This window comes from Ursus arctos, unplaced genomic scaffold, assembly GCF_023065955.2.
Source record: "Ursus arctos isolate Adak ecotype North America unplaced genomic scaffold, UrsArc2.0 scaffold_2, whole genome shotgun sequence".
NCBI classification, from domain to species: domain Eukaryota; kingdom Metazoa; phylum Chordata; class Mammalia; order Carnivora; family Ursidae; genus Ursus; species Ursus arctos.
Window position 1 is genome coordinate 86,342,858 of NW_026622874.1, and position 16,372 is coordinate 86,359,229.

Genomic DNA, 16,372 nt, shown 5'->3' on the forward strand with positions numbered 1-16,372 from the left:
CTTTGGCTTCATTCCATGGGTCTTATTATACAATGTCATTCACTGCTAAAATAACTTATAATTTACCTTTTGATTACAGGTATTATGCACTTCAAACTTTTTTTAAGATGCATGGATTTTTTTAAAGTTATCTTTGTATTGTTGGAGTCTAAATTTATTGCATTGTGGTCAATATTTATGGCTTGTGTGATATCAATGATGGAGAATTTGTTGAGATCCTTGTAAGATTCCTCTGGTCAGTTTTTCTGTATGTTCTTCTTGTATTTGAAAGGATGTGTATTTTCCGGTGGGTGTAAAGTTTTAGAAATCTATGAGATCAGACTTGATCATTACATCATTCATATTTTCTGTTTTTGTGTGTGTTTCTCTATCTGATTTATCTCCCACTCTGAGAGAGGATCTGTTCATTTCTCCTTGACCTTTTCTTGTTTTTTGTTTTGTTTTGGTTTTGGTTTTGCCTTATTTTTAAAGCCATACTGTTCGGTGCATATAAATAGAATATATGAGTAGAAAGAGGTTCATGATTTTTATACCCCCTTGGTGAATTGCTCCTTTCATCATGAAACAGCCACCTTTCTCTCTTTTATACTTTGTTGCCCTTGAATTTCATTTTATTCAGTATTCATCTTCCTATTCCTGTTCTCTTTGTGTGCATTTTTCGTGACTTTTCTTTGACCCTAGTCTTCGAGCCACATAAATTGAAAAAAAAAAACAAAAAACAAACAATGTACATCTCCGTCTCAGCTCAGCAGCCCACTTGCTCTGTAATCTGGGGCAAGTCCTTTTGCCTGTTTGGGTCTTATTTTTGACATCCATAAAATGGGGCTATAATTCACTTTGCCTCTCCTCGCCAGTTCCCGTGAAAATAGCTAGAATCGTGGATAGGAAAGGTGCTGCCGACATCCCTGTGTGCGGGTTAGTCACTGGGAGTGAGTACGGGCTGGCGTTCCAGGCAGTGAGGAGGGCGTGAGCGGAGGAGGACCTGGAGGGGGGACCGCACCCAGGGGTGAAGGTCAACTTTACTGCTGCCGCCCCTGGTTGGCTGCCTCCTCTGTTCGCACAGATGCATGAGTAAGACACAGTCTCTGGCCTGGAGGAACTTCCAGTCTGGAAAAGGAGAGGAAAGAAGGCAAAGCTCACTACCCCTGAGACTGGCGGGGATGTTGGGACGGAGGCACAGCCAGGGGAAGGGCTGAGGGAAGAGCAGGGCTTGAGCAGCGGTGTCCCGTGGGGTGGGCACTGAGAGGGGAGACTGTGGCCCGTTTGGGGACAGGTGGAGCGGGGCTGGGAGAGGGCAGGGTTGGCAGGGGCGCGTCCTGTTCCGTGAAGGAGGAAGGCAGGGGGCTTGCAGAATTTTGAGGATCCCCCCCTTGACCCCGAGTTGCTGCTCAGCCACAAAGAACAGGCGTGGGGGGGGTGTCTCCAGCCCCTCTCCCTTCTCATCACCATGACAACCACATCCCGTAGCGAGCAAGAGGTAATAGGGACAGAGGGCAGGGGATGTTTGCCTTTGGGGGTGCTGGTGCCCAGGGAAGCTGCGGGGTCCCACCTGTTGCTGCTTGCGCATCTTGATGGTGGCGTCTCGGGACACCCACACACCCCAGAGGACATCAGCGGGTGGTCGGAAGCCAAAGGGGGGCCACAAATGGGCGGCGTGGGTTTTGAAACTGGAACTGTTTTCCAAATTTTAAAAATCAGGAAAATCGGTGTAAAAATCTGGATTTCTAGCTTCTCTTTGAAACGTCGAAAGACCTAGCAGTGCCCAGGCCTTCGCGGATGTGGCAAAGAGCAGCTGAGTGGAGTGGCGGCTGCCCTTTGGGACTGGCCCTGGGCCCACTGCGCTGTCCTGTGTCATGTCATATGGGTCTGTCATTGTCATGTGTCTGAGTTCCCTTAGATCCTGGAGTCGACTCTGGGGTGGGGGGTAGCTATGAGCAGTGAGAGCAGAGGCAGGTGCTTAGAGGGTCAGTGGCCCCAGGAAAGGCCGAGGGGGGCTGGAAGTGCTGTCCGGCCCTGAGCCCGGAGGCCGCAGCCTCTCTCCTCCTTCTCTCTTCCTTCTTTCCCCTTTCCTCCTTAGCGCGGCTTCTGTGCACACGGGCGTACAGCTTTGTGCTTTTTCCCGACGTGTGCACATGTGTTTAGAACGCAGCCTAGAAACAGAGCTTGACCAGGGCCCCAGAAGCTTCCCTCCTGCTCCCCCACCCCCCGCCAGGGACACTTTCCCTGACTTCTGACCCCAAGATCGGTTTGTCTCCTTTGGAACTTCTCGTAAATGCGGTCGATTTGCCCTTTGGAGCCCAGCTTCCTTCTTTCCTCCCTTCCGTGTGCCCCTGTGAGACCTGACCGTGGCTGTCATGGGCACCGGCATGTACTCAGGGTCTCAGAGCCTTTGCCTTGTGCTTGGAGGTGACCTTTTGCCACCTGCTCCATCCCCGCTGTCCCAGGGCCTCTTCCGCCCCGCCATCGTCTCCTTGTCGCCTTACACCACCATGAGGCAAGTGGTCCTGCCCTCACTTCACAGATAAGGAGACGGAGGCCCTGAGAGGACCCCCAGCTTGCCAAGGCCTGTCAGACCGTCAGGCCCAGAGTTAGGCTTTTGTGTCTCCGATGTTCCAGGATCCCTGCCCATGTGAGTAGCCCCACACGTTCGTGTGTCCCTGACCATGCCAGGAATAATATGGGGGGGCGGAGGACAACAGGAACTGCTCCAGGGAGAGACCCCTCTCCCCAGTGCCCGTCTGCGGACAGAAAGTGAACAGGGAGCTCTTCCCTGTGCAGACCTGGTTGGCCCGGCTTTGGGTTAGCCCGGGGGGCAAAGTCCTGGTCACTGTTGAGACAAGTTCACAGATGACGGCTGGGCAAACAGGGCCAGAAGGCACATTCTAGCCCAGTCGGCTTCCTGCCTTGTCACCTTGGGTGATTTCGGAATGCCTCTGAGCCTCGGTTTCCCTCTCTGCAGGGGCAGTGTTGGACCACATCTTCTACGTGGGGCTTGCCATGAGGGACAAACAGATGTGCCCAGAAGGAGTGAGCTGGTGCCAGGCTCTGGACCGCAGACTCCAGGGCCAGAAGGTCTGGGTTCAAATCCAGGCCCCCCGCTTACTAACTATGCGTCATTAGGCCGGTTGCTGAACCTCCGGGCCTCAGTTTCCCCGTGTCTGCGGTGGGGATGATACTGCCCCGGCCACATTCTTTGGGTTGATGTCAGGGTTAAGCGAGTCGGTGAAGTTCAAGTGCAGAGCAGAGTCTGGTGTGACCGAGACTGAGGCCGGTCAGTCTGGGAGGTGGGGGTGGAAGCCACGGGCAGAGGGGCCCAGGGCACGGTCTCTAATGGCTGGAGGACCTGGGTACATGCAGGGGCATTCATGGCGACCTTGGCAGACCTCAGGAAGCAGGCCTGCTGGGAGCCACGACTCTCACGAAGACAGCCGAAATCTAATCAGTGTCCCAGGGCCGAGCCCATAATCATGGTAATGCCCCAGTTACCAGCTCTCTGCGGTCAGTTTCCCGGGTGGCCAAGTTCAGGGCCTGCATTGAGGAATCTAAGGACGTTCTGAGCCAGAATTGGTCTGTTTATCTGGCTGTGAGAGGTGGGTCATTCCAGCTCGGGGGGCTGTGTCTCCCTCCGTCTTCATCAGGGGTGGCTGTCCAGGCTCCCTGCAGTCAGCAAATACCCCTGGCCCCTCCGCTGTGTGCTGAGCGCTGTACTAGGCCCTGGGGCCCCAGCAGCCAACAGGGTGGACGCAGCCTCCGGCGTCGTGGGCGCTGGCGTCCTGGGGGGCCCTTGGACAGTGCTCAGCACGGGTGTGCCTGTGGCAAGCCGCAAGGACTAAGTGCTGAGCGGAGAAATGGGCTTGCAAGTGACAGGGATCAGCTGCTGCTTTGGACCACGTGGTGTCTGGGTGCTCGGCTCGCTCAGGCTCCACCTCCTCCGGGGCCTCGGGGACCTTCTGAAGCTAGGTGTGGCTTCCAGCTCCTCCGTGGGGCCTCCCCGCCTCGGCAGGGTTCCCACTGGCAGCTTGGACTCCATGTAGGTACGGCCAACATGGGTGTCCACGGTGCCATAAAGTGGCCAGCGTGTCCCCAAGACGGTAGCCCCTCCAGCCCTGTCCCGTGGAGGAGGTCCGGGGTCTCCAGCGCCCTCCTGGCCCTCTCAGGCAAGGCTCTATCTCTCTCTGCACAGCCCCCTCGGCCTCAGACACAGCCGAGGACCCTCAGGCCCGCCTTTAGCCTGAGCCTTCCTTCTGAGCTCCAGGCCAGTGGAACGTACTGCCTCTCGGACGCCCCCCAGGGGCCCACCACCTGCTTGGACTCACCGTGTCCATAACGTGGCGTGGCACGTGATCTTCCTGGCCCCACTGCCGGCCATCAGCAGGGTCACCATCTCTGCCTCCCACACAGGGCTGAGTCTGCCCCTCTCGTCCAGCAGCACCTGCCCTCCTAACCCAGCCACCTCGGTCTCGAACCCACAGCGCTTCCCCACGCACGAGCTGGAGTGGACTTTCTGGCAGGGGTACCTGCTTCCCCTCTCCTGCTTAACAGCCTTCAGTGGCTCCCCACTGCCCTGGGGACAGACGGAGTCTGAAGCATGTACTGTGCCTGCTTGACCTCTCCTTTCTCTCCATCGCTGCAGCCCAGGGCCTGCCTTGTGGGGTAGGGCCGCGCCCTCCCTTCTCCCTGGCCATTCCCGCATTCCTTGTTCTCCCTTCCTCCTACCTTTCCCTCTCCTAAGACTCATCAGGACTGACAATGGCTTATTATTGTAGTCCTCTCAGAGGAAGGGTTTAAAGCGTCTAGAACAGTGCCTGGCCCTAAGGGAGTGCTATGTAAGTGTAGAAACAAGAATAAAATAGAAGACACATGGTCGTTTATTGAGGGGCGTGGAGGGGAGCTCTGGGCCAGGCGTGGTGTTCTGCTTACAGAGGATGAGACGTTGCCTGTCCTCATGAGCCCACAGCGCCTCCCACACACTCACCCCTGCCCTCTCCTGGGGAGTTCTCGTTCGTTCCTGCAGGGACGCCTGGCCCTCAAGGACCAGCATGGATCTTCCCCAAACAGTCTCTTACCTTTCCTGATGCTCCTTCCCACAGCCTCCCTGCCCCTCGCAGGCCTCTTTCTCACACGGGGCCCTCCCACACCCCACAGCATCCTGCCACACGGCACCTCCAGCCTTCTGGTGGGTTGGGAACAAACGAGGGTCCTGCTCAACTCCTATTCATTCTCTTCCCAAAGTCCATTCTGTCAGCGGATCTTGTTGGCTCTGCCTTCAGCCCGTCTAGAAGTCAGCCCATTCTTGCTGACCCTTCCCGGCACCTGCTGCCTGGACTTCACCGGTCGCTGCTTCTGCCCTTGACCCCACGGTCCTTTCAGACCACACAACCAGAGGGATGGTTTGAAAAGTCTCATAGGGTCACATCTCTGCTCCAAAACCTCCAGTAACTTCTCTTTTCAAGTGTGTGTCAAAGGGAAGGAGGAAGAAATGAATGAGTGAATGAATGAATGGCTTTTCCCACGTCTGTAGTTGCTGGCACATAGTAGGCACTCAGGAAACACAGCAAGAACATACGTGGGCGCGGGCGAGTGGGCGAGGAGTGGGAGCGCACAGTAGGTCCACAGGAGTCTGCTGGACTCTGCTGGCCGAGGCTGCTGATTCTCGCCCCCAGTAGGAGTAGGACCAGCCGGCCGCCACCCGTCCCCTCCACTTGCTGGGCTGCGAGCCGAGGAGGCAGAGGCCAGGCCATGTTGGGGCCCTGGCCTGGCCTGCATCACCAGCTGGGTGGGGCTGCTGACGCGGCTGCCAGTTCTGGGAACCCCAGCCGGGCAGCAGTTCTGGGAAGGCTGCTGCTCCGGGGAGAAGTGTGTCCCTGGCCCCCCGCCAGGGCGGCCCAGCTGTCCCGGAGGACAGAGGAAGCTCCAGGCCGGCTTCAGACTGGAGTTTCAGGGTCCAGCAGCTCCCCAGGGAGGCCACCCGGAGCCCCTGCTGTCACTGGCTTCCTCTTCACGTGCGCTTGTCATGGGACTGGCTGCATCCTGTCTGCCCATCCAGCCCCCCTTCAAGCCGGTTTGCGGTCAAGAGAGGGAAGAGGAGCGGGGCCCAGGAAGAGCCTCACGGTCACCTCCCAACCGCTGCTGGCCTCTGACATTTCAACACTCGCCACTCACGTCCTCCCAGATAAAAACAGTAAGTGAAGAGCACCTCACGGCCGGCAGGAGGGTTTTCCCATGTCTCGCTGGCTCAGACTTTCGCTGGTCGCTGCTTCCTCCCTCCCCGACCTTGAATTTGTCGCGTGCCGTCTCTAGACCTCAGTTCTGGCCCATAGCACCACATGCCAGGATGGCAGGCAGAGGCTGCATTTCAAAAGGAGCAAAATCAGTGGCCAGGCACGTGGGATCTGGAGTGAGGCTGCCTGGGTTCAAATCCTACCCGTGCAACCTCTCTGTGCCTCAGTCTCCTCATCTGTAAAATGGGGGTTTTAATGGCACCTGCCTCATAGAATTGTGTGCATAGCAATTACCATAAGCAGAAGCTTGGTACCCCGTGTTTAAAAACAGATTCTAGAATTTGCTATTCTTGAGTTTTACCCAATCACGCATTTAATAGATGTTTCTGGAACACACACTATGCATGTGTTAGGCACTGTTTGGGTCCTGGGGACAAAGCAATGGCTGTAAATCCCAGCTGTCCTTTGGCTTGGGGCTGTGTTCTCATGGCGGGGAGACAAACAGCACATACATAGACAAATAATTTAAATGTGATGGGCGATCTTTGATACTCCCGACGTCAGGAAGTAGCCGCAGAACGAGAGGGGCTGTTTCATATTTTGCCAAGATGGAATACTTTTTTGGGTGAATTACTTAGGTCCTTTGCCTATTTTTCTTAAAGGGATGTTTGTCTTACTAATTTGTAAGACCTCTTTATATATGAAGACCATTAACCCTTTGCAGTATAGATTGCTATCTTCTGGTCTTTGCTTGCTTTTTTCTTTTTCTTTCTTTTTTTTTTTTTTTAAATGGTGTATTTTGACCCGGGGAAGTTGCAAACATTTTTGCAGTCGGATCTTTCAATCTTTGCCATCTACATCCTGAAATAAAATAAACATTCACACGTGTAACCTCAGCGATATGATTAGAGATGGCGATAAGTATATGACAGAAATAAACAGGGTGCTGTGAGAAGCAGTAACAGAGGGAACCCTTATTAGGTGGGCTTTCTGGGTGGAAAGGCTCTGGGCGTGTCAAGGCGCTCAGAGGCCAGTGGGATCAAAGACTTGTAGGGTCGGGGAGGCGTAGGAGGGAATGGTGGACGTGTGGCAGGAGCCAGATCATCAGGGGACTTTAGGGGTTTTTTGTGTGTTTTTGTTGGGTTTGGGTTTTGCATTTTCTTACACTTTTTATTTTAAGAGAATTGTAGACTCACCGAAAGTCATAAGAAATGATAGAGGCAGGTTCCCCCAAGAGTACCCTCTTACGGAACCGCAGTACGATACCCCCACCGGGATAGCGGCCCTGGGATCATGCACGGAGCTCGTTCAAAAGGCGCCTGTTCTACTCGCACGCGTTCGCGCCCGTGCGTGTTTGTGCGCATGTGCGTGCGTCGTTCTGCGCAGTTTTATCACACGCTCAGGTTTGTGTCTCCCGCGCAGCAATCGCGATGCCGGGAGCCGCGTGTTGCCTTTTATAGCCACGCGGACCTCCCTTCCTACCCGCCAACCGTGAATCTCTTCTCCATGTCTATAATTTTGTCATTTCAAGAATGTTACATAAATGGAATCACACAGTGCGCACCCCTTTGGATTGGCTGTTCGCACTCTCGGGCTTGGATTTTATTCCGAGTCGGAGACGCTCCTCCTGGTTGGGCCGTGAAGTGCAGGCATCTCTCTTTGTGCCCCTGGGTGAAGACACCCTTTGGGAGCCAGAGGCCAATGAAGGGCATGAGCAGGGAGTTCGTGGCCTGGTTGGCGATTTTTAAATGACTCTGCCTGCAGCGCGGAGAAGAAATGAAGTGAGTCATGTCTGCAGGAACCCCTAACTTCCCCCCTGCCCGGCCTGTCATTCTCTCAGCCCCAAACTGAGCTTTTGGAAAATCTTGTCACCGTTCACGCTCTTAAAAACTGCTCATTGCCTAGAAGGGGGGCTTTGACCTGAAGTCCTTTCTTTGGCTACAGAGAGATCTATGAACCCCTAAAATGGAATGCAAAATTTAATGGGTGCGCTTTTCTAGAAGGAGGGTTTGGAGTTTGCATCAGATATTCAGATGGATCCGTGATCTCCAAAACACTAAGGACTGTGGCTTCTAGACAGAGATAGGGGTTGAGAGAGAGCCTGTAGGGTGTAGGGGGGAGAGTCTTTCGGCAAAGCCTTTCTAGGCCCTCTGGGATTTTCAGGTCCTCTCTGTGTATCCTCTAGCCAAGCTTCATTCAGATCAGCAGGGTTTCTTCCAAAGGGATGCATGGGCGTGATTGGGCACTGTCACCTCCCTTGTCCTGGCTCTCATATCTCTGTTAATATGACTTTCACTGGGTTTTTTTGTCTGATTTTTTAAGCTGCTGCCTCACCTCTGGCTTATGGGGAGTTGGTAGACAACAAAAGCCCTAGGTCTTTCCTGCTGTTCCTGGTCCTGTGCTGGGGCAGCTGGTATTTGAAATTGACAAGCAGGAGGGCCAGCTCTTCCGGGCTTATTTCATTCATCAAGTTGGGTTCATTCTGTGGTTCGAGGAGAAGGTGAAGACACTGATGTATTGGAATGCACTTTGGGCTCAGAAGCCTCACTCTCTCCTCTTGCCAGCTGTGGGACCTGACGGGCAAGTTCCTTGACCTCTCTGGCCTCAGTTCCCCCAGGTGGAAAGTGGGACTAACAGGCCATCCTGCAGGGTGCTTGGGCAGATTCAATAAGGTCATGCTCCTACTGCGCTTTGCTAAGTGCCAAGCACCATGTAAGTACTTGACAGGCGGGATTTTGTTTTCATGAATCTTTGGCTCGACCTAAGAAAACGGTTTCCAGTCGTTAGTTCTGCTCAGCCGAGACCTGGAGATGAGCGTCTGTGGAGGAGGGGAACAGACGCTGGACTCCAGCCTGTCAGAGAGAGAGAATGTGCAGGGCATCACTGTTTGGGTTGGCAGTAGAGCCAGGGGCTGCCTGCCAACTCAACAGGTCAGGAATCCCATGATTGAGAGTGTGACCTTGAAATTATTTTCTCTTGTCATATGCTTGACCCACACACTTGGTAATTATTCTTTTTACTTCTTCCATTTATCTGTGTCTTTGTCCTCCATCCCTATGATATTCACGGAGGCTCTCCCATTACTGCACGTTGTGGGCCGTGATTTCCCCTGAAGGCAGCACCTGCTTGTCCGTGAAGCCAGCTGGCGTGTGCGTGTGCGTGTGTGTGTGCGTGCACGTGCACACACGTGGTTATGGGCATACGCGAGTGCATATTTGGTTGTGCCCTCTGAAACAGATCGAATTCAGCAACCCTGACTGCTGTAGATGTGACGGTTTAGTCTCCCCTGCCTGGGTGGCTTGACTTTATCATAAAAGCCCTTCTGCTGTGTGACCTTGTACGTGTTATTTTGCCCTCTCTGTTTCTCTTTATTCAGAATCGGAGCTAAGGTGACACCTTTGCCATTTCTGCCGCAGGATGCTGTGGGCATGTGTGAACCTGTCAGTGGAAAAGTTACCGGGACTTTGTAGAGAGAGGACACCAGCATCATGGGTCCGACACCACATTCCCACCCTTTCTTCCTTGCTCTTCACTGAGACTCCTCAAGGGAAGCGAGTCGGGGCTTTGCGCAGGTCCCGAGTGCTCCCTGGGGAGAGTTTCTGGTCCCGTGCTGAGCGTATTAGCGGCCCCACATCATGTCCAAGGTGATATTCACAAGCACTAACTGAACAGGTGCTCTGCGCCAGGTAGCCTGTGGGGACTAGGAAGCCAGCAGTGAACAAGACAAAGGCTGGCTCTTGGGATGACAGACAATTGGAAGAGAGCAGCCCTCCCACACTGTCCTCGCCTTTTGCCCCCACACCCCACCCCACCTGCTGGCATGTTTTGAAGAACACAGGCCAGTTCTTTTCTAGACTGCCCCTTGGTTGGGTTTGACGCTTCCTTGCAATCTGTGCACTTGGGGCAGGAACACCAGAGAAGCAATGCTGTGTTCTCAGGGGATAGTTTCAGAAAGCTCCTGACCTTGATTTGTTCCGTTCCTGACGACCGGTGAAGGCGGTACCTGCCAGGTTTCTGGATGGAAAGTTATATACGATTATATTTCTCTATAAAGTATTGTGTGTAAAGTATCGAATGTTCTTAAGTTAGTAAGTATTTTCACTCCTCAATTAATAAGCAATACAGGTCTTGGGGGGAGGTACTTAGAGGCTGCCATGGAGACATGGAACTGCCCCCTTCCCCCCACTTGTTGATCTAAAGCAGAACAGACTCGTGCGTCCTGTTTAACTCCAAGGGTTACAATCGGTTACTATATATTTATTGCGTTGCTTCAGTTATGCCCATTTGAGCCAATGGACCCTGTTTAGCTGTGGCCGAGTCCCCACTGTTCCCGGGTGCGTCCTTACTTCTGACACAAGGATTCCAGGCTTATCGTGCACTTTGCCTGCTCCTGGGGTCAGCCACTTCTTCAAGGAGCCGTCGTTCCATTCGGTGTGGAACAGTGCTCGAAGCCAAGACCTGGGTGCTGGCATGGCACAATGATCAGGTGTAATGCACGATCCTAGCCGGGGTCCTGGGCTTATAAAGAGCATTATGGAGGCAATTAGCAAGGTGGAACTAGGTAGGGTCTGTGATCTGATGGCAGTAATGCCTCAAGGTTAATGTCCTGATTTTGATGGTTGCCTTGGGAGCTCTGGAGGAGAATGAATGTCCTTGTTTTCGAAAGATGCACCAGAGTCTTAGGGGGGAAGTTATCCGTTATGGACAACTGAATGGATAAAATGAATACATGAGAGAGAGACAGAGAGACTGAGAAGGACTGCAAGAGGAAAGGTACGGAGGTGGGCACGGGTTTGGTGTGTGGGAAGGGCTGCAGGAAGTAAAGATGTGCGGGTGGCAGGAACGCCATGTGCAGGTGCGGGGCCAGGTGGAGGGGGAGGCCGGGGAGGTCCTGCGAGCGGATCGCTTCCAACAGGGGCATGAGTCCTTCCTGTGCTCCACACCCTGCAGAGTGCTTTAGGTACACACCTCACTTCCTCTCTGCCCTACGCCTGGGAGGTTGAGCTCAGTCTCATTTCCAGGTTGCAGATAAGGAAGCCAGTGCTGTGAAAGATAGGCTAACTGCCTGAACAGCACGCAGCTACCGAGCGGCAGAAGGAAGCCTGGAAGCCAAGCTAGAGACCCACGCGGGGGTGGGGAGGGCAGGTGCTCTCAGCACTGCCGGGAACATACCTCAGTACCCTGCTTTTTAGAAAGCCTTGGTATTATGTGCCGGGAGTGTTGCGGGAAGAGTACACGCTCTTTCACCCCGTGGGAGTCCACTGTGGAGCATTTTCCTTAACAAAAGTCATCAGTGACCACTTGGACCATGACTGTGTTAGCTCACTTACCGCTCACCAGACCCCGGTCAGATGGGAGCTGTTCTTAGCTCCTATTTACAGGGTGGGAAACTGAGGCACAGAGCAGTTTGCTCAAGGCTCACAACCAGTAAGTGACGGAGCAGGTGTTTAAACTTCAGGAAACCCACTACACAGCCATTGCAAGGAGGGGTACTGGGCAGTATTTCATGGCACAGAAGTAAACACGCTGTGAAACAGAAGACGTACCAGCCCATTCTGTCACAGCAGATATGCACAGAAAAGACTAGAAACGGATGCAAAAAGGTCACCCGTGGTGTTTTCCCAGGTGATGGAATTACAGGCATTCTTTCTGCTTGTTTGCTACGTCCCTCTTATCTACATTTTCCACAGCGATCACAGTGGCTTTTGTAATACGAGAAAAGATCAATAGCATACCTTTAAAAAAAGAAAAAAGAAAAAAAAGATAAGGGGCGCCTGCGTGGCTTAGTTGGTGGAGTGTCCAACTCTGGAGTTCCGCTCAGGTCACAAGCAGGTCGTGAGATCGAGCCTGGTGTGGGGCTCTGTGCTCGGCAGGGCGCCTGCTTCTCTCCGTCTGCCCCTCTCCCTGCGAAAATACATAAATGGATCTTTAAAAAAAAAAGAAAAAAAGGAAGCTTAAGGCAAGGATCAGAGCAGTGTGTGACCGTGGTTCGCCAAGGATGGGCACGGTCGCTGCGCTGTGTTCACAACAACGCAGTAACAGTACTAACGGCTAAAAACCCAGTGGCGGACACGCAGGGGTTTACTACGAATTTGCTACTTCGGCTCTGCAGCGGTACAGTGATATTTAATGATATATTAAATATTAAAATTATTTCTTTTTAGGTGTCTGTACTTTCCGATTTTTATTCCCCAGTCATGTATTATGGGATGCCATTAACACAGTAGGGGTGGTGGACCATTCCATTTATATGAAACACAAAACACAAAGGTCATCTATGGGTTTAGAAGTCAGAGTGGAAGGGTGATGACCCGAGGGGGAATGGCGATAAAGCACAAAACCCCAGGAGCGAGTGACAAGAGACGCTTATTAGCTCAGGCCTGGCGGGCCAGCTTCCCTGGACTTGGCTGAGCTTGCTGGGCTCAGCCAGGCACCTGGGGCCAGACTCGGGTCAGCCGCACAGCGCCGCTCAGCTGCCGATATGCTGAGCTCACTCACATGACTGGGGGCGGCTGCCTGTTGCCTAATGCAAACAGGGCTGCTAGAACAGTTCCATGTCACCATTCTCCTGCAGGCTAGCACGGCCCGGTTCTCAAGGCAGTGGTCGTGCAAAAGCAGGCTTCTACAGTGCATCTATTTGCTAATATTCGGCTGGCCAAAGCTAGTCCCATGGTTGAGCCCATAATCCAAGGGCAGGGGCGAACGCCTTGCCCAGAGCAGGGGTGGTGGTGGTGGAGACATTGAGAGGTTACATGGATCCAGGAGGGGTGTGAAGAATTGAGGCCACTGATACAAGTCTAACAGCAACACACTCAAGCATCATTTTTATTGCATGGATATACCACCATTTATTCAACCAGCTCTATAAAGCTAAACAGATTAACATCTCCAAAGTATATGTCAAGGAATTATAAATCTTTTAGGGGTTTAACTGGGGTTTTAACACATCCCCACACACACACAAATGAAGGTTGAGTAGGGAAATAAGTTGGTAAGTGTTGGGTTAGATGAGGAAAGAAGTTTCTTTGCTGCAGGACTTATCAGAGCCTTTACATGCAAATGTGCATTATGAACTTCCAAAAAGCTTGCTTATATTTAGTAGGTCATGGGGTTTTTTTCAAGTAGTGTCTCTTGGGACAGGCATTCTGTGGTTTTCATTCTGGGCTTTGTGCAGTTGTGTTGTATTTCTTGATTATAGAGATGGATAGATAGATAGATAGATAGCGAGCTCTGGTGAACACAGAGGGCTCATTGTTGGCACTAACCTGGCTCACTTTCTCTCAGCAGGTATCTTAGGATCTCCCAATGGGGCAGCTTTGCTCTGGGCTCACATTCCCTGTGAGCTGCCTGATCCTGGTATGCGTGGCAGGCTCCGGTAAGTCACCGATTCCCATTCATTCCTTAGTTCCTTCATTCGATCGTTCATTCAGCACATGTTTATTGGTCATTTAGATGCCAGGCTCATGGGATAATCAGTAAACAAAACAAAGATCCCAGGCTTCGAGGAGCTTACACTATAGTGGGAGGGGACAGCTAGTGACGAATGGTCCTAATTATAAATACGTTGTGAAGAGTGTTAGAAAGTGATAGGAAAAGACAGCATGGAACAGAGGAGGGTGGGGGGTGGGGGTCAGATGTGAGTGTGGGACACGAGGTGAGTTTGAGATACTTACTAGAAATCTAAGGCTCTGCCTAACATGGTCAGTCCTTGCAGACTCGTGTCCGCTATGGCTCGGCTGGTGCAGGGCACCAGAGCAAGAAAGTGCCTGCCCATCTGTGGCTGGGCAGTCTAGAGCCAGGGCAAGGGCTCTCGGGTGATTTGGCAAACCCAGGACACACCCTGCCAGCTTCACACCCAGCTCTGCACCGACCAGTTGGAAGAAATACCCCAGCCTTTCATCCTGCCCTTGATACTGCCGAACCCCTTTCATCCTGCCCTTGATACTGCCGAACCCCGATACTGCCCTTGATACTGCCGAAGAGGACAAGGGCATCTGGGTGGCAAGACCATGGGGGGGTGGTCAGCCTCCTGAGCACAGAGAGGGGTGGAAGATAGACCAAAATGGAAAACAAATGGATAACAGCCCCTCCTCCTGCTTGCACTGCTCTGGGGCAGATGCCTGTGATGGTGACTTAGACTAGAAATTTCTTAGATTAGAAATTTCCTTTGATTTGGCCTCCAAGGGGCAAGTAGTGGAGTTTCCAGAAGATAAAGGTAACCCGGGCCGCCTGGGGGTATTCTTCGGCTTCAGGAATCTCCTAGCTGGCTGAGAAGCTCCGGAGCCCCTTCTTGCCCCCAGCTCCGTGAACACCCGCACGGAACTGTGCCTGGGCCTGTGGTCTCCTTGTTTCGTGACACACTCCTCGGTCCTGTCTGGGCTGGTTTCCGATTTGTCCCCCTTGCTTGTCTGGCTCTGGCTGCTCAGTGCCCTCCTGTGTCTCCCCAGGGAGTGTTAAGGTCCTGCAGGAGCCCAGCTGCTTCTCCGACTATGTCAGCACGTCTGTCTGTCAGTGGGAGATGGACGGTCCCACCAACTGCAGTGCCGAGCTCCGCCTGTCCTACCAGCTGGACTTTATGGGGTCCGAGTAAGCCTGGGGTGGAGCTGGGATTTGGGGGAGGCTGTGCCCAGAGGGTCGGGGAGAGTGTGTGAGTGGTGGAGTTCACCGTGATGTTTGGGGGACTGTGGAATCCGGGGTACGTTGTTCCCGCTGGGTCACCGGGATAAGCCATGGCACCTGGGCTACTCTTCCAGGCGGTGCTGAGGACATGATCGGGTACCGAAGGCACGCAGTTACAAGGGAACCCCGGCGTATGCCGCACACCAGAATGTAGGGTCCCCTGATGGAGGCGTCCCATGCTATACCAAGCTGGACGGGTTGTGCTTCGAAGTGTGGGACACTGGCCTAGACCAGGGATCTGCAGACTATGGCCCGAGGCCCACATCCGGCCCACCACCTGCCTTTGTAAATAAAGTTTTATTGGCACGCAGCCATGCCCACTCGTTTCTGTATCGTCTCCGGCTGCTTTTGTGCTCCAACAGCAGAGTTGAACAGTTGGGACACAACCAGTATGGCCCTCAAAGCCCCAGATATTTACTATCTGGCCCTTTGCAGAAGACGTTCGCTGACCCCTAGCCTAGCCCAGGAGACGTGGGCAGCTGTCCACTGCCCGTGGTCCACTGGGATAAACCGTGCTACCCGGGGGTACACTGGGACACACACACATTGTTACGAACTCTTTAGTGCCTTTGTTTCTTCCCTTTCACTGGCTTTCAAGGGCGAGCCAAGTTCCGGGACCATGACCATATAAGAGTTGGTAGAAGAGTCCATGGTGGGTGTGGCAGGTGGCCGTGGCCAGCAAGGAGAGCGGAGCTCGTCTGTTGTCCTCACCACACCCTGGGCCCTGGATCTGGTCTTGGGGGCAGGGCCGTTGGGAAGCTGGCAGAGCGTGTGTCCCTCGAGGCATGTCCCAGGGATGCCCGTGGGTCACAGCCCGCCTGAACACGGCAACCTAATGCCACACCTGTGTCTGCAGGAACCGCACGTGTGTCCCCGAGAACCAAGAAGGTGCGGTGTGCGCGTGCAGTATGCTGATGGATGACGTGGTCAATGCGGACGTCTATCAGCTGGACCTGTGGGCTGGGAAACAGCGGCTGTGGGGAGGCTCCTTCCAGCCCAGCAAGCACGGTGAGTGCGGCAGGCTGGAGCTGGCCAGGGTTGGGGGGGGGGGTGGTTCCCAAACCCCAGCCGGGCTCTGGGGCAGGGGAGGCAGACTCCAGTTGGGGGAGTGAGGTGTAAGCAGTCTTCTGCGTATTCACAGACGTGATGAGATTTTTGCCCCTTTCCGGGCCTCAGTCCTCCCATCTCTGAAATGGGACTGGCCTCCATAGTACATCAGGTCCTCTTCAGCTTTACTATTTCAAGCACCGGAATTTAAGTGCCCAGATTGGGGTCATGCTTGCTGCAGAGCAAAACTGAGCTGGGTACTGCCCTTCCGCCCTCTGTTGCCTGGTCCGCTCCTGCTTCTTCAGATGGTCTGGACCATGGAAGGCTGACATCCTGGTAGCCCGAGTCCCCGCAGCAATTCGCCATGATTCTGCTGTGGTGTAGTGACGGGAGTTTAAAACATCATTTATTGCTGTGTGACCCTG

The 16,372-nt window shown here is 53.5% G+C and overlaps 1 protein-coding gene across 9 annotated transcripts in view; it reads left to right on the forward strand.

The window, feature by feature from the left end:
* The window catches only part of IL4R (interleukin 4 receptor), a 37,484-nt gene that overhangs the window by 5,793 nt on the left and 15,319 nt on the right, over positions 1 to 16,372 (forward strand). For 2 of the 9 annotated variants that reach the window (XM_026515649.4, XM_057315187.1), the window contains exons 2-4: positions 13,509 to 13,596; positions 14,669 to 14,807; positions 15,757 to 15,908. In XM_026515649.4, coding sequence (XP_026371434.1) covers positions 13,527 to 13,596; positions 14,669 to 14,807; positions 15,757 to 15,908 — 361 coding nt within the window. In that variant the 5' untranslated portion in view covers positions 13,509 to 13,526. Of the gene's footprint in view, positions 1 to 1,299; positions 6,182 to 13,505; positions 13,597 to 14,668; positions 14,808 to 15,756; positions 15,909 to 16,372 lie in introns of those variants that run through there. The other 7 variants (XM_026515650.4, XM_044390105.3, XM_026515651.4 and 4 more) reach the window with 7 other exon arrangements.